The sequence below is a fragment of the Cinclus cinclus genome, chromosome 24, assembly GCF_963662255.1.
Source record: "Cinclus cinclus chromosome 24, bCinCin1.1, whole genome shotgun sequence".
NCBI classification, from domain to species: Eukaryota; Metazoa; Chordata; class Aves; order Passeriformes; family Cinclidae; genus Cinclus; species Cinclus cinclus.
Window position 1 is genome coordinate 6,034,944 of NC_085069.1, and position 22,541 is coordinate 6,057,484.

A 22,541-nucleotide genomic window follows, 5' to 3' on the forward strand; every position below is an offset into this window, starting at 1 on the left:
CTGATCCTGAGGGAGCAGAGGAAATTGGGTTGAAATATTGGAATTTTCCCCTTTTTTTTCCTGAATGGATGAAGGGTTTAGTGCCAGTTTTGGGGGTTTGGCTCCAGGTGTGAAGCGATTGCAAAGGTGAGAAAGTCATCGTAAAAAAATCTTGGATTTAGGGATTTTTCCAGAAATTTAGGAACAAAAAAGACACCCCCTGATCTTGAGGGAGCAGAGGAAATTGGGCTGAAATCTTGGAATTTGCCCCTTTTTTTTCCTGAATGGATGAAGGGTTTAGTGCCAGTTTTGGGGTTGGGATTTGGGGGTTTGGCTCCAGGTGTGAAGCAATTCCAAAGGTAAAAAAAGTCATCACAAAATTCCCAGATTTAGGATTTTTCCAAGAGTTCAGAACCAAAAAAAAAAAAAAAAAAAAAACCAAAAAAAAAAACCTCTTTACCCTGAGGGAAGAACAGAGAATCCCATCTTGACTTCCTTTCATTTTCCCTGCTGAATTTAAGGAGAACGTAGAAATCAACATTCCACCAAGAATCTGAAACATTTTTTAACCACGATTTTAAATCGCCATTTTCCCAAAATAAACTGACCAGCATTTCGTACCACTTAAATTTTTTTTTATTTTTATTTTTTTTTTTTTCACCCCACTAATTTTTCTCTGCTTCCAGGGATTTGTGTACAGCTTTTGGGAAGGATGTCCTGAAATTAGTAGAAGCCAGACCCATGATCCATGAGCTGCTAACAGAAGGGAGGAGATCCAAGACGAACAAAACAAAAACCCTCGCCACCTGGGCCACGAAAGAGCTGAGAAAACTCAAGAACCAAGCTTGGTGAGGGCTCATCCTGATTTTATTTTTTTTTTTTCCCCCCCCCCCACCTGAAAAATCAATTTATTGGCTCAGCAGAGCCTGACAAGAGTCATAAAATTCCCAAAGTTCTGTTTTCCTGGTTTTCTGGGGGGGGGGGGGGGGGTTTGTTGGTTTTTTTGTTTTGTTTTGTTTTTTTTTTTTTTGTAATCCTGAAATTGTGAAATTTGGAAAAATCTCCAAGATGGAGCCCAACCCAAGAGCCACATCTCCACATTTTTAAATCCTTTAATTGCCTGAATTCTTTTTTTTTTTTTTTTTTTTCCCCCTGGAATTCGCTTTCTTCATTTTCATTGTCTGAATATTCTTTTTCTCCCTGAATTCCCTTTTCCCCCTTAATTCCCTGGATATTTTTACCTCTTAATTCCCCTTTTCCCCCTTTTCTCCCCCCCCCTTTTTTCCCCCCCCTTTTTCCCCCCCCTTTTTTCCCCCCCTTTTTTTCCCCCCCTTTTTTTCCCCCCCTTTTTTTCCCCCCCTTTTTTTCCCCCCCTTTTTTTCCCCCCCTTTTTTTCCCCCCCTTTTTTTCCCCCCCTTTTTTTCCCCCCCTTTTCCCTCCCCCTTTTTTCCCCCCCTTCCCCCCCCTTTTTTTCCCCCCCTTTTTTTCCCCCCCCTTTTTTTCCCCCCCTTTTTTCCCCCCCCATTTCTCCCCCCCCTTTTTTCGCCCCCCTTTCCCTCCCCCTTTTCCCTCCCCCTTTTCCCTCCCCCTTTTCCCTCCCCCTTTTCCCTCCCCCTTTTCCCTCCCCCTTTTCCCTCCCCCTTTTTCCCCCCCCTTTTCCCTCCCCCCTTTTTCCCCCCCCTTTTTCCCCCCCCTTTTTCCCCCCCCTTTTTCCCCCCCCTTTTTTCCCTTATTTTTTTCTTTTTTTTCCCCCTTTCCTCCCTAAATCCCCCTGACCTCCCTCCCCCATTCCATTCTCCCCCTCAATCCCTTTCCCCCCTAAATCCCCCAAACCCTCATTTTTCTCCCCTTAAATCCCTTTTTTTTTTTTTTCTTTTTTTTTTTTCCTTTTCCCCTCCTCTTTCCCAGATCTTCACCATTGGGACGACACCTGAGGACCCCCACTGGAAGAAAAAAAAAAAAAAAAACAAAAAACCACCAAACAAAAACAACAACAACAACAAAACAAACGACAACACCACCAAGAAAAGACAAAAAAAGGAAAAAAAAAAAAAAAAAATCTCCAATCTCCTACAAAACCCCCCAAAAACCCCGGGAGTGAGGACGTGTGCGGAATGTTTGGGAGTGAGAGGATGCTGAGGATGAGTGAGTGAGGCTCGGAACAAAAATCCCAACTTTTGGCATCCAGGAGGGAATTCTGTATTTCCCACCCCCTCCCCTCCCCCCCAAAAAAAAAAAAAAATCCAACAAAAAAAAGGGGGGGGGAAAAAAAAAAAAAAACAACCCCAAAATTCCCAAGAGCGGCTGAACTCGGAGGAGAAAATGAGGGAAAAACGGGGAAAATTGGGATTCAAGTGGTGCTCTGTGAGGTTTTGGTTGCTGGAGAGAGAGAGAGGTGGAAAAAATGGGAATTTCCCGGGATTTGGGAGTTTCCTGGGATTTGGGAATCTCCGGGATGAGGCGAATCCCAAAAGGAGAGAGAAGGAATTTTCCAGAGGAGTGAGTGTGTGTGAGTGAGGTCATATCCACATTCTCAACTTCCCAAAAAAAAACCAAACAAACAAAACAAAAACAAACAAAAAAAACCAACAACAAAAAAATTCGAATTCGTTGCAGTTTCTTGCTTTTTTTTTTTTTCCCAAAAAAACCACAAAAAAAAAAAAAAATTTATACTGGGAAAAAAAAAAAGAATTAAAAAAAAATACAAAAAAAAGAAAAAAATGTAAAATATACAGAAAATTTAAAGGTTCAGCTGTTGCATTTCATAACTGAGGTTCAGGCAGTAAGAGATGGGGAAAAAATAGTAGAAAAGAGGAAAAAAAAAATAATAAAAAAAATAATAAAAAAAAAAATTTCAGGAAAGTCGCTTTTTTAGGGATTTTATTTTTAGGGAATGCTGAATGTTTGGAGCTCTTGGCTTGTCCTGCTCAGCAACAAAAGCGCCTTTCCTTCCTTAAATATTCAACTGTGAATGTAGAAATGGGGGAAAAAAAACACAATTTTGGGGTTGCAGGGAATAGAAAAATCCCATTTGTCCAGCGAGTTTCAGGCTTCAAAAATTCCAAAAAAAAAAAAAATAAACAAAAAAAAAAATATATATATAAAAGGTCAGGAAAAAAAAAAAATTGAAAAAAAAAAATCAGAATTTTTTTTTTTTTTTTTTTTTTTTTTTAAAGTGCTGCGAATTGGGAGATCTGGCTCGGATTGTAGCAGAATCAAAATTGTGCCAAAGAGTTCAAAAAGATGTGGGGGTGGGGGGAAAAAAAAAAAAAAAAACAAAAACGGAGGTAAAAATACGTACAAAAAGAAGGAAAAAAAATGAAAAAATTCAGGTGATGTTTGGAGAAGAAATTGAAGTTGAAAAAAAAAAAAAACCCAAAAAAAAAAAAAAAAGGGATTAAAAACCGTTTATTTGGAATTATTTGGGATTTTTTTTTTTGCTTTTTTTTGCCTTTTTTTTTTTTTTTTTTTTTTTTGCTTTTTCGGGGTTCGATTGGGATCAGGCTCGATGTGGTTTTTTGGTCTCTTGCTGCACTTGGAAAAAAAAAAAAAAAAACCACGAGGAAAAAAATAAAAAACAGGAAAAAAAAAAAGGAGAAAAAAAAAAAAAGAAATTTATATAAAATATATAAATATATAACTTGAGTTGAGCTGACAACGCCGGCGCTTGTAAAAGGTTTCTATTTTTCCACTGCAGTTGAAGATGAATAAAATGGTGTCAAACATTCCCCAATATTTTCCTTTTTTTAAAAAAGAAATTTTTTAATTTTTTTTTTTTTTTTTTTTTGGGATATTCTTGGCTCTTTTCCAGAGGGAAACCCAGGATAAGAAAAAAAAAAATTTGGGATTTTTTTTAAATTTTTTTTTTTTTTTTTTGGTGGATTTTGGGAGTTTTTTCCCAATAATCCCCAAATAAATAATTTTTTTTTTTTTTTTTTGAAATTTTTAATATTTTTTTCTTTGCCTCTTCCCGAATTTCTCGCCGGGTCGGGAGCGGAATTTTTCCTCTGGAAAAAAGGAAAATAAAAAAGGAGGGGGGGGGGGAGGGGGGAAACAAAACAAAAAAAAATAAAAACAAAAAAACAACGAGGAGAAGAAGAAGAAGAAGAAATAAATTTTATTTTTAGGAGGGTTTGGAGATTTGGAATTTTCACTTTGCAGCTCTGGAGGTGTCGGGAAAGCTCCTGGGAGGGGGAGCAGGAAAAATGGGCAGGATTTGGTTCTTGGAGGTTTTATTTTTTTTTAATTTCTTTTTTTTTTAATTATTTTTTTTTTCCTTTATTTCCCCCTTTTATTCCATTTTTTTTCCCTTCATATTCCAATATTTTCTTTTTTCTCCTTTCCCCCCGTTTTTTTTTTTCTTTTCCCTTTTATTCTTTTTTTCTTATTTTTTTTCCCTTCAATTCTTCATCAGTTTTTCCCTTTGTTCTTTATTTTTTCTTGATGTTTTTTTCTTCAAGTTTTTCTTTTATTTTTCTTTTCATTTTTTTAATCCTGTTCCTATTTTTTTCTCTTTCTCTCTTTTTGCTTTTTCCCTTCTCTTTATTTTTCCCTTTCCATCTATCTTTATTTTCCCTTTATTTTTTCCACTTTTATTTTATTTCCATTTCTTTTAATTTTTTTCATTTTAAATTTATTTTTCCCACTTCATTTTCCCCATTTTTCTTTTTTTTTTCTTCATTTTCCCCCCATTTTTCTTCATTTTTTCTTCATTTTTTCCCCATTTCTCTTATTTTTTCTTTTTTCTACTTTTTTCTTTTTTGTTCTTTTTTATTCTTTTTTTCTTCTTTTTTCTTCTTTTTTTCTTCTTTTTTCTTCTTTTTTTCTTTTCTTTTTTCTTCTTTTTCTTTTTTCTTTTTTCTTCATTTTTCTTTTTTCTTTTTTCTTCTTTTTTCTTCTTTTTTCCTTTTTTCTTCTTTTTTCTTCTTTTTTCTTCTTTTTTCTTTTTTCTTCTTCTTCTTTTTTCTTCTTTTTTCTTCTTTTTTCTTTTTTCTTTTTTTTCTTCTTTTTTTTCCCTTTCCCCCCCCATTTTTCTTCTTTTCTGCATTTTCTTCCTTTTTCCCTTTTTATTTCCCCTTTTCTTTCCTCCCATTTTTCTTCCTTTTTCCATTTTCCCCCATTTTTCTCCCTTTATTCCCCCCATTTTTCTTATTTATTTTTTCCACTCCCTCTAATTTTTTTCATCCCTTCTTCCCCATTTATTCAAATATTTTTTCACTTTTCCTTCATTTTTTTTTCCCTTTTCTCTTCACCTTTTCCCCCACTTCTCATTTTTTTTTTCTTTCCCCATTTGCCTTTTATTTTTATTTTTTTTTTAAATTTCTCCCCGTTTTTCCTCCTCCCCATCCCTTTTTCGATTCCTTTTCCCTGCCCCAGCTCGTACAGGGTATCAGACATGAATGTGCCTTCAGTGCTCTGCCCCACGTGCAGAACCGACAAAAAAAAATACCCCAAAATTCACAGAAATCACCCCAAATCCAGGTAAAAAAAAAAAAAAATTAAAAACAAACCCCGGCAATCCCAGCCACGCCTTTTGCCTTTTTAGTTCAGCCCGGGGGCGGCGATTCCCAAAGGTGGAACAAAAAATTCAAGGGGAAAAAAAAATTAAAATTTTTAAAAATTACTTTAAAAAAATTATATTAAAAAAAAAAAAAAAAAAAAGTTCTTGGGTGGGAGGAGCCGAGCGGCGCCGGAACCGCTCCTGGTGGCCAGTGCTGGTTCTGGTTCTGGTGGCCGGTTCCGGTTCTGGTGCCGGTTCCGGTGGCCGGGTCCGGTGGCCAGTTCCATGTCCGGTTCCGGTGGCAGGTTCTGGTTCTGGTTCCGGGTCCGGTGGCCGGTTCCGGTTCTGGTTCCGGGTCCGGTGGCCGGTTCCGGTTCTGGTTCCGGGTCCGGTTCCGGTGGCAGGTTCTGGTGGCCGGTTCTGGTGGCCGGTTCCAGTTCCGGTGGCCGGTTCCGGTGTCGGTGGCCGGTTCCAGTGGCCGGTTCCGGTTCTGGTGGCCGGTTCCGGTTCCTGTGGCCGGTTCCGGTGCCGGTTCCGGTGGCCGGTTCCGGTGTCCGGTTCCGGTGGCCAGTTCCATGGCCGGTTCCGGTGGCAGGTTCTGGTGGCCGGTGGCCGGTTCCGGTTCTGGTGGCCGGTTCCGGAGGCCGGTTCCGGTGCCGGTTCCAGTGGCCGGTTCCGGTTCCGGTGGCCGGTTCCGGTGGCCGGTTCCGGTTGCCGGTTCCGGTTCCGGTGGCCGGTTCCGGTGGCCGGTTCCGGTTCTGGTGGCCGGTTCCAGTGGCCGGTTCCTGTTCTGGTGGCCGGTTCCGGTGGCCGGTTCCGGTTCCGGTGGCCGGTTCCGGTGGCCGGTTCCGGTTCTGGTGGCCGGTTCCGGTGGCCGGTTCCGGTTCCGGTGGCCGGTTCCGGTGGCCGGTTCCGGTTCCGGTGGCCGGTGCCGGTGCCGGTTCCGGTGGCCGGTTCCGGTTCCGGTGGCCGGTTCCGGTGCCGGTTCCGGTTCCGGTGGCCGGTTCCGGTGGCCGGTTCCGGTTCCGGTGGCCGGTTCCGGTGGCCGGTTCCGGTGGCCGGTTCCGGTGCCGGTTCCGGTGCCGGTTCCGGTGGCCGGTTCCGGTGCCGGTTCCGGTTCTGGTGGCCGGTTCCGGTTCCGGTGGCCGGTTCCGGTTCCGGTGGCCGGTTCCGGTTCCGGTGGCCGGTTCTGGTGGCCGGTTCCGGTTCCGGTGGCCGGTTCCGGTTCCGGTGGCCGGTTCCGGTTCCGGTTCCGTTCCCGCTGAGGCGGTGCAGAATAAACACTGAGAGCAGTGCAAAACCCGGCTGCGGATTCTTCTCTGGGGAGGATTTTGGGGAAATTTTCAGCTTTTTGAAAGGTTTTTTTGGGGCCTTTTGGGAGGCTTTGGGGACTCGTTTTGTTTTGTTTCGTTTTTTGGGGTTTTTTTGGAGGGTTTTCTTGGCCATCTAGGGAGCCTTTTTTTGGTTGTTGGGGTCTTTTTTTGGATTTTTTGCCTTCTTGGGGAGTTTTGGGGGAATTTTCTTGGGCCTTTCTGGAGTTTTTGGGGCTTTTGGAATGGATTTCTGGGACATCTTTTGAGCTTTTTGAGGGTTGGATTGGGTGGGGTTTTTTGTTTGTTTTTGTTTTGTTTTGGTTTGGGGTTTTTTTGCCTTTTCTGGGGTGTTTTTTGGCCTTTTTTGGGGCCTGTTTTTTGGGGAGGATTGGGCTTTTTTAGGGGCGTTTTTCGGGCTGTATCTCAAGGAATTTCTTCCTCAAACCCATCCCTCCTCAATCCCATCTCTGCCTGGCCATGGATCAAACTCTTCCAGCATCTTTTTTTGGGGGGGAGTTCTGGCATTTTTGGGGAGATTGCTTTTTTTTTTGGGGGGGGGGGGGGGGTGGCTATATCACGAAGAATTTGGTGGTGTTGAAAATTCCCTGCTCCCAGAGATCCCAAACTGCTGAACCTCCCAAATTCCACATTCCCAGAGATCCCAAACTCCTGCAAATTCTGGGATCGCCGCCGGAGATTCCCAAATTCCTGAGGATTCTGCTCCATCCATCCTGCCCTGATACCTTTCCCTCGGCATGAATCCCCTCATCCCCCACCGCCAAAACCCAAAAACTACAGTTCCATATTAATTAATTAATTAATTAATCAATCAATTAACCAGCAAACGAACCCCCCTGGACGCTCCTCCAGCTCTATAAAAACCCTGGTAAAACAAACCACGGGCAGGATCCGTTTATTCACCTCCCAAATAAAACAAAAACAAAAAAAATTATTTTTATTTTCCCTAATTTAATTTTTATTTTTTTTTTTTTCCTGCTGTTTCATTTCCCGGGAGTCTCTGCCAGGCTCCTGCCCCCGCTCGGAGACGCCGTGGGAGGGGAGCTCGCGTTTCCTCTCCGGGAGAAACGGAGGTGACAGCGCTGTGTCACCAGTGCCACCAGTGCCACCACCCTGCCCGGGGACACTGCCGTCATTCCCGGGATCATTCCCGGGACGTTGGATTTATCCAGGAGCGGGTTAATGGTTTCAACTAAGCCCGAACAGAGAAGGAAAAGTTGATTTTCCTTGGAAAATTGGCAAAAAAAAAAAAAAAAAAAAAAAAAAAAAAAGAGCCACGAGTGGATTTTTGGAGCCTCAGGGGTGACAGCGCTGCGTCACCAGAGCCCTCAGTGCCACCACCCTGCTTGAATCCCTGCCTGGATCCCTGTCCACATCCCTGCCCTAATCCCTGTCATCCCTGCCTTCATCCCTGCCTTCATCCCTGCCTTCATCCCTGCCTTCATCCCTGCCCTATTCCTGTCCCTATTCCTGCCCTATTCCTGTCCCTATTCCTGTCCCTATTCCTGCCCTATTCCTGCCCTATTCCTGTCCCTATTCCTGTCCCTATTCCTGTCCCATCCCTGCCTTCATTCCTGCCCTATCCCTGCCCTATTCCTGTCCCTATTCCTGCCCTATTCCTGTCCCTATTCCTGTCCCTATTCCTGCCCTATCCCTGCCCTATTCCTGTCCCTATTCCTGCCCTATTCCTGCCCTATTCCTGTCCCTATTCCTGTCCCTATTCCTGTCCCATCCCTGCCTTCATTCCTGCCCTATCCCTGCCCTATTCCTGTCCCCATCCCTGCCCTATTCCTGCCCTATTCCTGCCCTATTCCTGTCCCTATTCCTGCCCTATTCCTGTCCCTATTCCTGTCCCTATTCCTGTCCCATCCCTGCCTTCATTCCTGCCCTATCCCTGCCCTATTCCTGTCCCTATTCCTGCCCTATTCCTGTCCCTATTCCTGTCCCTATTCCTGCCCTATTCCTGTCCCTATTCCTGTCCCTATTCCTGCCCTATTCCTGCCCTATTCCTGTCCCTATTCCTGTCCCTATTCCTGTCCCATCCCTGCCTTCATTCCTGCCCTATCCCTGCCCTATTCCTGTCCCCATCCCTGCCCTATTCCTGTCCCTATTCCTATCCCTATTCCTGTCCCTATTCCTGTCCCCATTCCTGCCCGGATCCCTGCCCTATCCCTGCCCTATCCCTGCCCTATTCCTGCCCCATTCCTGTCCTCACCCCTGCCTGAATCCCCGCTGCTGGGAAGGGAGGACTGGTTTTCCCTGTTTTCCCAAGGGTTCCCATGGAACCGGGCAGCAGAGGTGGCTCTGGAGCCGTCCCCATCCCTCGGGGCATCCTTCAGCCCCTGCACCCCAAATGTCCGGGGGTGCTGCAGTCCCCCCTTGGTCCTGGGGGCTCTTTCCTTTGCCGATCCCGAACATTCCAGAGGGATCCAAGGGATCCCCTTGCCTTTGGCTTCAAAATTCCCAGAAAATGTTGGGAAGAGGAGGAAAAAAAGGCCATGGGAATCAAAGGGGGAATTCCCGGTGCTCCCCTTTCCTCCCTGATGTCCCGATGGGGCTTCATGGAAAACTCAGCCCTGAGAAGAGCAGGGAATCCCATGGGATGTCCGTAGAGTCTGTGAGGACCCCAAACCCCAGGGAACAGCTCAGGTGAGAGACCATTCCAGAATCTTGGATCTGGAATCCTGCCTCCCTCTGCTCCTGCTCCCCACACCCACACTGTGACAGTTCCCGGGGTGGCTCCAAGGTTTGTCCCCAGCTCCCAGGGCCCTCCTGTGTCCCCCGTGGGGGTCCCCTTGGGATGTGCATCCATCCCGGGCACTCCGGGATGTTTCCTTCGCTTCCAGATTAACTTCCGACCCGACGGAAATCCTTCATTTGCACTTCAAAGCGCTTTGCAGCAAATCCTCCGGAGGAGTCGCTGGGGATTTTTTTTTTTTTTTAAATTTTTGCCGGGGACCTGTTTGCGGCAGATCCCGTCCCTGCGGATCCCGCCTGCCCTTCCCCTCTGCTCTCTCTCCCAAAGGTGACATTCCAAAGGTTTTCCTTCCCTAGGCCGCGCACCGAGGGCGGAGCGCGATTCCCTGGTGGAAATTCCAGCGGGAACGGGAAGGGTCAGAGCAGCTCCGTGCCCCCCTGGAAAAATATCCCAGGCCTCGTGGTGCGTTTTTAGCTCCCTTGGGAACCTCCTGGAATCTCGGCATCCCATGGGTGGTACCCCCCACGCCAGGGGTCTGTCCGTGCCCCTCCAGGCTCTCTCCAGGATATCCAAGGCGTCATCCCAGAGCTGAACAGAGCACCAGGAAAGGGAATCTGGATTTGGAATCCCGTGGGTGCTCCCAGCTCGAAGCTTTGCTCCCTTTGAGCCTCCTGGTGGGACCCAAAATCCCGAGATGGATTTTTTTCAGCGATTCCTTTTCCTTTGTCGTGACATGAGCTATGGTCAGGACCAGGATTTCTCGGTGCTGACAGCTCCCAGCTTGGCTTTGCTGCCGGATCCCCCTCAGTGCCCATCCCTGGAGCTGCTCTTCCTCCCCAGCTCCTCCAGAGGCCTTGGCAGGGATGTTTGGAATGCCAGGATCTCACATCCCTGGGACTCTGCTTCCCATTCCCGGCCTGTCCTCCGGGACAGGATGAGGCCCTGGCTGGAATCTTGTGCCACCAGGGTCACTCAGAGCCATGGATGAGTTGATGTCTCCGTGCCATGGATCCATCCGTGCCATCCCAGTGTCTCTCCATGCCATGGATCCATCTGTGCCATCCCAGTGTCTCTCCATGCCATGGATCCATCCGTGCCATCCCAGTGTCTCTCCATGCCATGGATCCATCCGTGCCATCCCAGTGTCTCTCCGTGCCATGGATCCATCCGTGCTCTCCCCGGGTCTGGGGGTCTGTGCCCCCTCCCGATGTCTGTCCCCCGGAGCCCCCCGGCAGTCGCGGCGAAAGGAGAGCAGCTATTAATAACCCAGCACAGCACAGGGAAAAGATGTAATTCCGTAATGGAAGCAGCTCCGGGAACAATTCACGGAATAAAATGTTCGGGGAGAGAGGGGGGGATTTGGAGGGGCGGGGGCAGGCGGGACCCCAGCCCCCGCCACGCGGGGATGCGGCTCCGCGATGCCGGTGACCCCCGGGATGAAGGGAGAAGCCCCCCGGCCCTCGGGGTCTCCGCCGGGCACGGGAGGGGTCCGGGGGTCTGTGGTGCCGTTACCGGGGCAGGTCACGGGAGGGGTGTGAGGGTCGCCCGCCCCCCCCCCCCCCCCCCCCCTCCCGAGCATCACCGGGACCGGCCGTGCCCCGGAGGTGGGGGGGTTGGGGGGGGTCACAGCCCCGGGGGCGGCCCCGGCGCGTGGCGGGGGAGGGGCTGGCGGCCGCCCGGTGCCCACGTGGTTCGTCGGTGTCTCCGGAGCGGAAGAAACGGCGGCGGGGCCGGGGCTGCGGCGGGGACCGGGAACGGCAGCGGGACCCGGCGGGGCGGGGACGGAGCCGCATCCCGGCGGGCGCCGCCGCAGCGCAGCAGCAGCAGCAGCGCCGGTGAGTGCGGGGCCTGGGCCGGGGGACAGCGGGAGGGGCCGGGGGACGCAGAGCGGGCAGCCCCCGCCCCACCGGGCCTGTCCTCTCCCGGCACAGCGCGACCCCAGCCCCGGCCTCAGCTCCATCGCCCCCCGCCGCCTTCACCATCCCCGCTTCATCCTCATCCGCGGCTCCATCCTCATCCCCATCCTCATCCCCGTCTCCATCCCCGGCTGGATTCGCATCTTCATCCTCTTCCCCATCCCCGGTTCCGTTCCCATCTCCACCCCTGGTTCCATCCCGCTTCCATCCCCATCTCCTGCTCCATCCTCATCCCCATCCCCATCCCCGGCTCCATCCTCATCCTCATCCCGTCCCGGCTCCGCCCCGGACCCCTCCTGCGTTTCCGTCCCCGTCCCCCGCCCGGCGACCCCCGGGCCGGGCGCGGGGGGGGGGGGGGCGGGCGGCACCGGGCCGGGCCGGGGCCGTTCGGGGACGGTTTCCCGGAGGCTCCGGGGCCGTCGCAGGCCGGATCCCCCCCCCTCCCCACATCACCCCACTGCGACCCCCGGCCGCGCTCACCCGCGCACCGGGCCCGGCCCCCGGGGTCGGGAGCGCTCTCGACCCGTCCCCCTTTCCCCGCCGGTTCTCCGCCGGTTCTCCCCCGGTTCCGCGCCGGTTCCACGCCCGCTGCTCTCGTTCGTGGCCATGGCGGTGCCCCCAGCCCCTCCCCGCGCCTCTCCCCCCCCCAGCTCCTCAGAACCGGGACAGCGCCCGGGGGCTGCCAGCAGTGAGGAGGGGGCTCTTCCCGGCCGCGGTCACCGAGGGTCGGGGCAGGAGGGGCTGCCCTAGGCCGGGTCCTACCGAGTGCATCCTCCCGACCCCCAAAAGGTTTTTTGGGGGAGCCAAATCCTGTCTCACACTCAGCCAGGAGTCAACGGTCCAGCAGCACCCACAGCCTGGCTCATCCCATTCCATCCCCATTCCATCCCCATCCCATCCCATCCCCATCCCCATCCCCATCCCCATCCCCATCCCCATCCCCATCCCCACCGGAGCTCTGAGCCGGCCGAGCCCTCCTGCAGTGTCCCACTCCTGGAGAGCCTCATTTTTCCTTTTTTTCCCAAGGCATTTGCAGGCCTCGAGGAGGGGCCGGGAGCGCGGAGGGAGCGGCGGTGCCGCGGGGACCCTGCCTGGAGCCCGATGAGAGCAGCTCCGGCTCCCGCCCATCCTCTCGTGCCCGATGTCCGGAGCTCCCGCACCTGAGACGCGCCGGTGTCAGCCCTGTGACACACCTGTGACACGCCTGTGACACACCTGTGACACGCCCGTGCCCGCGCCGCAGCCCTGCCCAGCCCGCGCCGCTTCGCCCCACGCCTGGGGCCCGCTGCAAGGCAGGTGTCCCCAGCGGGGCGGGGAAACTGAGGCACGGCAATCTGGAGAGCTCTCTGGGTCGGGTTGGGGACACGCCGCTGTGTGCTGGGGACAAAGAGGGTCCTGTCCTTACGGTGCCACCGCTGGCAGGGCCTGGGAACCCCCCCAAGGGATCTTAATTTTGGGGGAGGGGCGGTTCACCAGAGCTTGGGGAGTCTCATCTTGGCTTTGGCGGTGCCTCAGTTTCCCCAGGGGGTGGTGGCAGTGCCCTCCCTGCCCGAGCAGAGGTGTGTCCCCTCTGTCACCGCCCCGGGGCTGGATTTAAGACCCCTGGAGGGGTCGCAGTTCCGAGGGTCTGTCCATGATTTACTCTCCGTGTCCAGGCGGACGCTGCCGCAGCCCCCAGCTGCCCACGGGACCCCCGGCCTGTGGGGGGGGGGGGGGGGGAAGGTCGGGCTGTCCCCAGGCTTCACCAGCGGCTCGAGGGGACCGTGCTGTGCCCCCCCTCATCACCCTGCAGATCTCTCCTCCCTCTGCCAGCTTTGTGCCATGAATTATTTGTGCGGCGGTGCTCCCAGATGTCTGCCAAGCCGCCCGGGCTGCGCGTGCCCGGCGGCCGCCCCGGTGCCCGCGGGATCCCCGGCTGGGACGGGGGACAACGCCTGAGCGGGCTGCGCTGGTTTGAAGCTCTTTTCCCACCGGGAAAACACCCCGGGAGCCACCGGAGGCAGCGGCTTCGGGAGCCTCGGCCACCCCGAACCCTCGTGCGGGGGGCAAGCGCTGCGGCAGAGCGGGCCAGGAGGGGTGGGGTCCCCCGGGAGGGGTTGGGGACGGTGCCGGGGGCCAGGTGGCTCCCGGGGGGGGTGAGCGGCAGTGCCGGTATTTAGGGCACGGCTGCGCGAGGCGTGGGAGGCCGGGAAGCAGCTCGCGTGCGGCGCAGGGCGGGAGGCAGCGGCACCGGACGCTATTTCTGGGGCTGGTTCCCGGGAGGGGACGTGAGGAAAGTCACCGTGTCCCCCCCTCGCGGGGCTCTGCCGGAGGTGCTCCTCGCTCCCACCCTCATCCTGATGGAGGCTGGCGGGGAGTGTCAGGAGTTTTGTCCTCTCTTTTTCTGGTGGGGACGGAGGTGAGCGCGTGGCCAGAGTCCCCCTTGTCACCCCAGGGGACAGCGCGGGGTCGGAGCCGCTGCCGGTGGCAGCTCCTGGGACTGTCACCCGCTGCCACTGGGACAGGCTGAGCTCCGGCAGACCCCGCTGTGACCCACCTGAGCTCCTTCTGCCCCAGCCCGGATCCCACCCCATTGTCCCCAGCCTGGCCCGGTGTCACCGGTGTGCCCGGTGTCCCCGCAGGCAGGACATGGACTCCATGTTCGAGGACGACATCAGCATCCTGACACAGGAGGCGCTGGGGCCGGACGAGGACTGGCTGGACAGCCCCAACACCGACCTGTCGGGAGAGATGTGCTCGGCCTCGCACTTCGCCCTCATCACCGCCTACGATGACATCAAGAACCGGCTCACGGGGCTCGAGAGGGAGAACTCCACGCTCAAGCGCCGCCTCAAGATGTACGAGGTCAAGGTGAGGGGTCAGGGGGAGCCCCGGGGGGGGGGCGTGTGGGGCCGGGGGGACCCCTCTGACCGCCTGCCCCGCGGCCCCAGTACCCCCTGATCGGCGAATTCGGCGAGGAGCACATCTTCTCCCTCTACGAGGCCAAGGAGAATTCGCTGCTCAAGAGCGAGAAGGCGTCGCTGCAGCAGCAGCTCAACCAGTTCCAGCACGAGGTGAGCGGAGACAGGGGACTTGGGGGGAGTTTGGGGTGGTCCCTGAGCCACCCACCCACCCCCAAATCCCCTGCACCTTCCCCCCGGCAGCTGCAGAAGAGCAAAGAGCGGGAGGAGCAGCTGGAGGAGATGATCCAGGCGTACGAGAAGCTGTGCGTGGAGAAGGCGGACCTGGAGACCGAGCTGGGAGAGATGGTGGGTGACAGCCACCAGCGGGGGACAGCGGGGTCCCCTTCCCTTCTCCACGACAGCATCCGTGCCTGTGGTGTCCCCCATCCTTGGGGGAGGGGGACGTGGTGTTTCGGCCACATCGGGGGGTTTAGGGATGCTCAGATTTATCCATCTTCCCAAGGGATGATCCCAGCTCCGCTGTCCTGGTGCCAGGATCAGCCGGGCACCCCCGGCTCCCCTTTCCCAGCCAGGGAACAACTCCTGCCGTGCCACTATCCCCGCATCCAAAACCCATCCCGAAATCCGTGCGTGAGGGGCTGGGAGGGGGCAGGATGAGCCCTGGGGCACAGCCCCTGTCCCCTCCCCGTGCAGCGGGCGCTGGTGGAGACGCACCTGAGCCGCATCCGCAGCTTGGAGCAGCAGCTGAGGCAGCGCGACAGCGGCGCCTTCCCCGGGCTGGGCACCCAGGACGTGCCTTTCATCGCCCTGCACCCCAACCCCGGCCTGAGCCACGGTGAGCCGCCCCCTCCCCGCCCCGCAGAGCCCCCCCGGGACCCCGCGGCGCTGCCGGGGGCTGAACCGAGCGGTGCCCGCAGTGCTGGAGCGAGCCGGGGGCTGGCAGAGCCGCGGGCTGGAGGCTGAGCTGGAGGCGGCGCGGCAGGAGAACCAGCGAGCCCAGCACCGCGAGGAGCATCTCAAGGCAGAGTGCGAGAGGCTGCAGGAGGAGCTGAAGCACCTGCAGGACACCCGGGAGCAGGTGCGGGGCAGGGCCGGCCCTGGGGACCATCCCCAGTTCCCGGTGGGTGGGGTTTGGGTGCTGAGGGGTGTCTGGGAGCAGGGTGTGACCCCACAGGATCCCAAATTCCCGGTGGGTGGGGTTTGGATGCTGAGGGGTGTCTGGGAGCAGGGTGTGACCCCACAGGATCCCAAATTCCCGGTGGGTGGGGTTTGGGTGCTGAGGGGTGTCTGGGAGCAGGGTCTGACCCCACAGAACCCCCTCCCCCCATGCCCAGGGTGGGGGTCCGGTGCTGACCGGGGCTCTGCTGTCCCCAGGAGCAGTCGGAGCTGAACATGGCCTGGGTGAAGAAGGTGGGCGATGACCAGTAAGTGCTGGGAGGGGACTGGGCCGGGGGCTGGGGGAGCCCCGCGCTGGCAGGGAGGGGTGAGGACACACGGGAGCAGCTTTGGGGCACGACGGGCTCACCCCACACCTTTGCACAGGGTCCCGGGGGGGGGGGTCCCCGAATTGAAGTGCTGCAGTGGAGGGATCCTGCACCCCAAAATCACCCGCTGTGCCCCGGGGTTTGGAGCTGAGTGGGGGCGGGGTGCCCGGTTCCCGGTGCCCTATGCCCAGTGTCCAGTGCCCGGTGCCGTGCGTTGTCCCGGTGTCCGGTGCCCCGTTCCCAGGGTCCGGTGCCCGGTGCCTGGTGCTGGGTGCCGTGCGTTGTGCCGGTGTCCAGTGCCCAGTTCCCGGTGCCTGTGCACTGTCCCAGTATCCGGTGCCCCGTTCCCGGTGTCAGTGTGATGTCCCGTGGCCCATTCCCGGTGTCAGTGTGATGTCCCGTGCCCCGTTCCCGGTGTCAATGTGATGTCCCGTGGCCCATTCCCGGTGTCAGTGTGATGTCCCGTGGCCCATTCCCGGTGTCAGTGTGATGTCCCGTGCCCCGTTCCCGGTGTCAATGTGATGTCCCGTGCCCCGTTCCCGGTGTCAGTGTGATGTCCCGTGGCCCATTCCCGGTGTCAATGTGATGTCCCGTGGCCCATTCCCGGTGTCAGTGTGATGTCCCGTGCCCCGTTCCCGGTGTCAGTGTGATGTCCCGTGGCCCATTCCCGGTGTCAATGTGATGTCCCGTGGCCCATTCCCGGTGTCAGTGTGATGTCCCGTGGCCCGTTCCCGGTGTCAGTGTGATGTCCCGTGGCCCATTCCCGGTGTCAGTGTGATGTCCCGTGGCCCATTCCCGGTGTCAATGTGATGTCCCGGTGCCCGGTATCGGCTCGGCGCTGCCTCCAGAGGGCACTGACGGCCCGCGGCTGCCGAGAGAGCGGCACCGGCGGTCACCGGGAGGCACCGGCGGTCACCGGGAGGCACCGAGCGGCCCCAGTCCGCGCCACCCCCGTGGCACCAATTCCTGCCAAACCAAACCGTCCCAAGCACCGGGCACGGATCCACCCCAAGCACCGGGCACCGACCCATCCCAGCCACGCTCCAGCCTGGGCAGGCCCGGGAGCGTTTCCCGGCCCCTTGGAGCCGCTGTTCCATCTCCAGCTCTGCTCCAAACCCCACCCGAGCGTTTCCTCCGGCCGGTTTTGGGTGCCAGTGCTGGGGGCAGGGCTCTCCTCTGTCCTTCACTGTCACTTCCCGGTGTCCCCTTTGTGGCAGCCACAAATTCTAGGGGCGTCCCCGGGCATCCCCGGGCACTGTGGGGTGCTGGGACGGGTACTTGGAGCCCACAGATTTGGGGCTTTGAGTCAAAATACCCCAAATCCTGGGAAAGCTGAGGGGAGAGGGGGCCGTGGGCAGACCCTTTGAATCTCTAAGGGCTGACGGTGGCACCGAGGTGGGTTCCCGGAGCCCTCAAACCCCCAGAGGTGGCACCGAGGTGGTGACAGTGTCCCCGGACCCCTAAAACCCTCAATGGTGGCACCGAGACTCCCCGGACCTCCCCCAAACCCCCAAAGGTGACACCGACACGGGGGCGATGTCCCCGGATTCCTTGAACCCTCAATGGTGGCACCGAGGTGATGACAGCGTCCCCCGACCCCTTAAACCCTCCCAGACTCCCCCAAACCCCGAAAGGTGACACCGAGGTGGGGTCGATGTCCCCAGACCCCCCCAAACCCCCAAGGGCTCACGGTGACACCGAGACGGGGGCGTTGTCCCCGCTTCAACTCAGCGCTGTCCCCGTTCCCCGCTGTCCCCACGCCGGGAGGTGACAGCGGGGACCTGGCAGCGCCCCCCGGGCAGCGGGACCGAGCTGAGGACAGATGAAAGGTGACACACGGGGCCGGGAAGGTGCTGGGGTGTTGTTGTGGGGGGCTGCATCCATCCCCTCCTTTCCCAGAGGTGTTGGATGCTGCTGCCTTTTCCTGTCGTCCTGGCGCAGATCAGAACGTGGGGATCCGGGGGGGGGGGGGGGGGAGGGGGCTGGATCCTTCCCTGGGGGGTTCCCGTCTCTCCCTTCCCTTCCTCAATTCCCTTCATTTCCATAAAATTCCCTCTCCCGAGCTCACCCCCAGAACGTGGGGATCCGGGGGGGGGGGGGGGGGAGGGGGCTGGATCCTTCCCTGGGGGGTTCCCGTCTCTCCCTTCCCTTCCTCAATTCCCTTCATTTCCATAAAATTCCCTCTCCCGAGCTCACCCCCTGATTGTCCTCCCCCCCCCCCCACCCCCACCCCTCTCACCCCCTTCCCACAATACCCACGGAAATCAAAACTCTCAAATATCTCCATTAAAATCCCCCAATCCCCAAAATCTTTATTTTTAAGGCCAAATTCACCACTCTGGGATGGGGAAACTGAGGCACGGCTGGCTCCTCACCCCCTCTCCCCGGGGGCACCTTCCCCCCTCCCCGGGCACAGTTTTTCCCTCCGCGCTCTTTTCTTGCCGATTCAGCTCTTTTTTTGTCACCTGCCTCTCTCCGCCACTGTTTTTTTTTTTGGTTTTTTTTTTTTTTTTTTGGGTGTGAAAAGCGCCTTATCGGCGTTTTCCGTCTCCGGGTGATTTTCTGGTGCTTCTGCTGCGGTGTGCGTGGGGCGGGGGTCCCCCCGCGTCCAGGTCTTCTTTTTTTTTTTTTTTTTTGGTTTCTTTTCTGGGGTTTAGATTTTTTTTTTTTAATTTTTTTTTTTTAGGCTTTACGAGCTCGCGGTTATTCCCTCTCGCGTTCCCTCCCGGGAAAAACCAGGAACCAAATCTTGAGGAAAAACCTGGAAAGAGCAGGGTGGGAATTTTGGAGGGGAGGGGTGGGGGGGGAGGTTCAGACCATTCCTCCCACTTCCACACCTTACATTTTTGGGGAGATTTTGTGGATTTTAATGTCTCTTGCACCCATGGGTGCCAATGCTGGACATGTCCCCATCCCTGGCTCCTCCAGCTCTGCAGCAAAGAGGGGCCTGGGGAACACAAAGGTGGCATCCTCTGCGTGCCCCCCGGGCTTCTGGGGGTTTGGTTTGGGGTTTTTTTTCTTTTCCTTTCCTCCTTTTCTTCTTTTTCTCCTTTTTCTTCTTTTCCTGCTTTCCTTTTTTTCCCTCTTTTTCCTCCTTTTCTTTTCCCTACTTATCCTTTTCTTCTCCACCTATTTTTTTTTCTCTCTCTATTATTTTCCTTCTTTTCCTACTTTTCCTTCTTTTCTTTTTTTTCCCCTCTTTTCCTTCTTTTCTTTCTTTTCCTTCTTTTCCTTCTTTTCTTTCTTTTCCTCCTTTCCCTCTTTTACCTCTTTCTTTTCTTTCTTTTCTTTCTTTTCTTTCTTTTCTTTCTTTTCTTTCTTTTCTTTCTTTTCCTTCTTTTCCTTCTTTTCCTTTTTTCCTTCTTTTCTTTCTTTTCCTTCTTTTCCTTCTTCCCCTTCTTTTCCTCTTTTCCCTTATTTTCCTTCTTTTCCTCCTTTCCATTCTTTTCCTTCTTTTCCCTATTTTCCCTCTTTTCCCTCTTTCTTTTCTTTCTTTTCATTATTTTCCTTCTTTTCCTTCTTCCCTTTCTTTTCCTTCTTTTCCTTATTCCCCTTCTTTTCCTATTTTCCCTTATTGTCCTTCTTTTCCTCCTTTCCATTCTTTTCCATTCTTTTCCTTCTTTTCCTTCTTTTCCTTCTTTTCCTTCTTTTCCTTCTTTTCCTTCTTCCCTTTCTTTTCCTTCTTTTCCTTCTTCCCCTTCTTTTCCTTCTTTTCCTCTTTTCCCTTCTTTTCCTTCTTTTCCTCCTTTCCATTCTTTTCCTCCTTTCCATTCTTTTCCTCCTTTCCATTCTTTTCTTCCTTTTCCTCCTTTCTCTTCCTTTCCTCCTTTTCCTCCTATTCCTCTTTTTCCTCCTTTTTCCTTCTTTTCATTATTTTCCTTTGCCTCCTTTTCCTTTTGCTTCTCCGCCAATCTTCCCTCTCTCTCTCTCTCTTCTTTCCCCCTACACTCTTTCCCCTCCTTCCCCTCATCCTTCCCCTCACTTTCTCCTTCTCCTCCTCCTTTCCCACCTCTCTCTCTGTGTCCCGGGGGGTTCGGCCGGGCCCGGTGCTGTCAGCTGCGGTTACGAGCGGCGGCTCCGGGTCCCCGCGGTGTCACAACAGCTCAGCGGGACCGCGCCGGGACGCGCCGAGCTCCGACCCCGCGGGGCCCTTCTCCCTTCGCGTCCCCGCCGAGAATCCCGGCTCGGAAAGCGACACCAACTTGGGGCAGAATTGATGATTTTGGCAGCGCTTCCAAGCGCCCGGAGCGGGGGGGGGGGGGGGGAGGGGGGAGCAGCACCCGCCCCGTCCTGGCTGCTCCCGGTGCGAGATCCGCGGCTGCAACTTTTCCCTTTCGAGTTAAAAAAAAAGTGAATTTGGGTTGGTTTTGAGTTGGTTCTGGGGGGGGAGGATAGCGGGGCAAAGCCACCGCGTCCCCTTTTGGGAATTGTCCTCTGGATCTGGTGCTGTTGGCCGGGTGGAGAGGGGGAACTTCGGACACCCTGAGGTGGCTTTTCTTTACCCTGGGTCGTTATTTCCTTAGGAACTTGCTGGAGCAGTGATGGACGTGACATCCAGGCAGTAGCACTAAACCTATTTTAATCGTATTTATTATTAAAAAAAAAATAAAAAGGAGAGACAGACAAAACCAAAATTGCAGCGGGGAGGTCAAGCCCTACTGAAGGATTTCACCCCTGCTGAGGGATTTAATAGGATTTATCCCTGCTGAAGGGTTCCTCCCCGATGAATCCCATCGATCCCGGGTTTCCTCTGCTCCACAGGGTGAACCTGGCCCTGGCCTACACGGAGCTGACGGAGGAGCTGTGCCGCCTGCGGAACCTCAGCTCCCTGCAGAGCCAGATCCTGCGGGCGCTGCTGCAGGAAAAGAGTCTCAACGGTGGTGAGGGGGGTCCGGGGGGTGCTGGACAGGGACAGGGGGGCACAAACACCCGGAAAAGGGGATGGGTGACCTCGTCCTGCATGTGGGGATGAATTCTCCAAGGGTGGCCAGCCCTGGGAAGGTCCCACACCGAGGGCATCTCTAGCTGGGAGAATCCATCCCTGGGAATGTCCCATCCCAAGGGTATCCATACCTGGGAGCATTCCATCCCAAGAATATTCATTCCTAGGAGTATCCCATCCTAAGAGTATCCATCCCAAAATATCCATCCCTGGGAAAACCCATCCCAAAATATCCATGCCTGGGAGCATCCACACCTGGGAAAACCCATCCCAGAATATCCATCCCTGGGAAAACCTATCCCTGGCCGCATTCCCCCCACCCCAGAATCTCCCGTCCCTCCGGGGGTCCCCACAGCCGATTCCCCCCTTCCCTCCGGGACTCCCGCGGATGCCCAGGCACACTTTTTTATTCCCCGCATTCCCCGAGGCCCCGATCTAACGCGGAACACTTCCCGCGCGTGTCCCCCTTGTCCCCTGCCAGGCCAGCGCCACTCGCCGCTGTCCCAGTGTCACTCCCCGGCTCAGCAGCGCCGCTCGCCCGCCCCGCAGTGCCCCTCGCCCGTTCCACCGGGACGCTCCCAGTGCCAATCTCCCGTTCTCCAACGCCGCTCACCGGGACCCCCGAGCCAATCTCCGGCCCAGCAGCGCCGCTCGCCGGCCCCCGGCCCTTGCCAGTCCCCTGCCCAGCAGCGCCGCTCCCCGGTGCCACCCCCGAGCCAGTCGCCCGCCCAGCAGCGCCGCTCGCCAGCGCCGCCACCTCCGCCTTGCCCGTCCCCAACCTCGGCGTCCCCGCACCGCCTGCCCGGCGAGAGGATGGAGCTGGGCTACGCCAAACCCTCGAGTCGCCACATCAAGGCCGGCTTCCAGGGCCGCCGCAGCTACTCGGAGGTGACCAACGTGGCCCTGTACCAGCAGAGCCGCTCGCTCTGGCTGCAGCCCGAAGCCTCCACGCTCCCCAAGCACCGGCCCTACGGCGAGGTTTATCTGGGGGGGGCTGGAGCCCCTCTGAGCGCCCACGAGCCTTTCGAGGAGCACGTCCGCTTCGAGAAGCAGTCGTCGGATGAGGAGGAGTGGGCGCTGCCCAGCCCACCCAGCCCCGAGGCCGGTGCCATCCGCTGCGCCTCCTTCTGCGCCGGTTTCCCCGTGCCCGACGCCGACACCGTGCACCGGACGGCGGCCGCCTACGCCCGGGCCGAGCACGCCCAGTCCTGGCCTTCCATCAATGTAAGAAGGACCCCTCCCCAATCTCCTCGCGGGGTTTTGGGGGGTGGGGAGTATGGATGGAACCCCCCCTCCCCTCCAAGCTTAGCGCGGTGACACCTCTGAGTGAGGCGACGTGCCTCAGTTTCCCCCGGCTTGGGAGAGTTTTGGGAGGGGGTGACAGATGCGGCCGCCACCTCAGCATGGCTCTGTGCCCCCTCCCCACGCAGCTGCTGCTGGAGACGGTGGACTCGGAGGTGCGGAGCTGCCCGCTGTGCCAGCTGGCCTTCCCCATCGGGTACCCGGACGATGCCCTGGTCAAACACATCGACTCGCACCTGGAGAACAGCAAGATCTGAGCCTTGCCCACCCTCCCCACTTCCCGACCTTTGGATGCTGCATGGAAACACACCGGGAGCGCCCGGCTCCCGAAATACCTCCAAGTCTTCAGTAGCTACGGAAAAAACTGAGCCCCTCACCACTCCTCACCCCAGAGCCCCCCGGAGCCCCCCCAGCCTCCTCGGAGTGGGTTCATCCCCGCCCCCCGTGCCAGGTTTGGATGTTCCAGCGCGGGTACCAGGGTCACGC

At 55.5% G+C, this 22,541-nt stretch overlaps 3 protein-coding genes across 4 annotated transcripts in view; 2 read left to right on the forward strand and 1 right to left on the reverse strand.

The window, feature by feature from the left end:
• The window catches only part of KPNB1 (karyopherin subunit beta 1), a 41,130-nt gene extending 37,718 nt beyond the window's left edge, over nt 1–3,412 (forward strand). The window contains exons 21-22 of one of the 2 annotated variants that reach the window (XM_062508264.1): nt 666–827; nt 1,888–3,412. In XM_062508264.1, coding sequence (XP_062364248.1) covers nt 666–827; nt 1,888 — 163 coding nt within the window. In that variant the 3' untranslated portion in view covers nt 1,889–3,412. Of the gene's footprint in view, nt 1–665; nt 1,262–1,887 lie in introns of those variants that run through there. The other variant, XM_062508263.1, reaches the window with a different exon arrangement.
• Nucleotides 3,413–3,924: 512 nt separating this feature from the next.
• On the reverse strand, nt 3,925–11,490 carry LOC134053172 (mediator of DNA damage checkpoint protein 1-like). The gene is made up of 6 exons (XM_062508040.1): nt 11,091–11,490; nt 10,893–11,005; nt 10,028–10,096; nt 9,026–9,152; nt 5,676–6,740; nt 3,925–3,986 (listed from the first exon to the last, which is right to left on the reverse strand). Exons 1-6 carry the CDS (start codon nt 11,488–11,490, stop codon nt 3,925–3,927), a joined length of 1,836 nt encoding a protein of 611 aa, XP_062364024.1.
• Nucleotides 11,491–14,052: 2,562 nt separating this feature from the next.
• On the forward strand, nt 14,053–22,312 carry TBKBP1 (TBK1 binding protein 1). The gene is made up of 9 exons (XM_062508285.1): nt 14,053–14,274; nt 14,355–14,477; nt 14,568–14,672; nt 15,021–15,162; nt 15,245–15,405; nt 15,702–15,751; nt 20,573–20,691; nt 21,235–21,977; nt 22,184–22,312. The coding sequence occupies exons 1-9, from the start codon at nt 14,053–14,055 to the stop codon at nt 22,310–22,312; spliced, it is 1,794 nt and encodes a 597-aa protein (XP_062364269.1).
• The last annotated feature ends 229 nt before the right edge of the window (nt 22,313–22,541 follow it).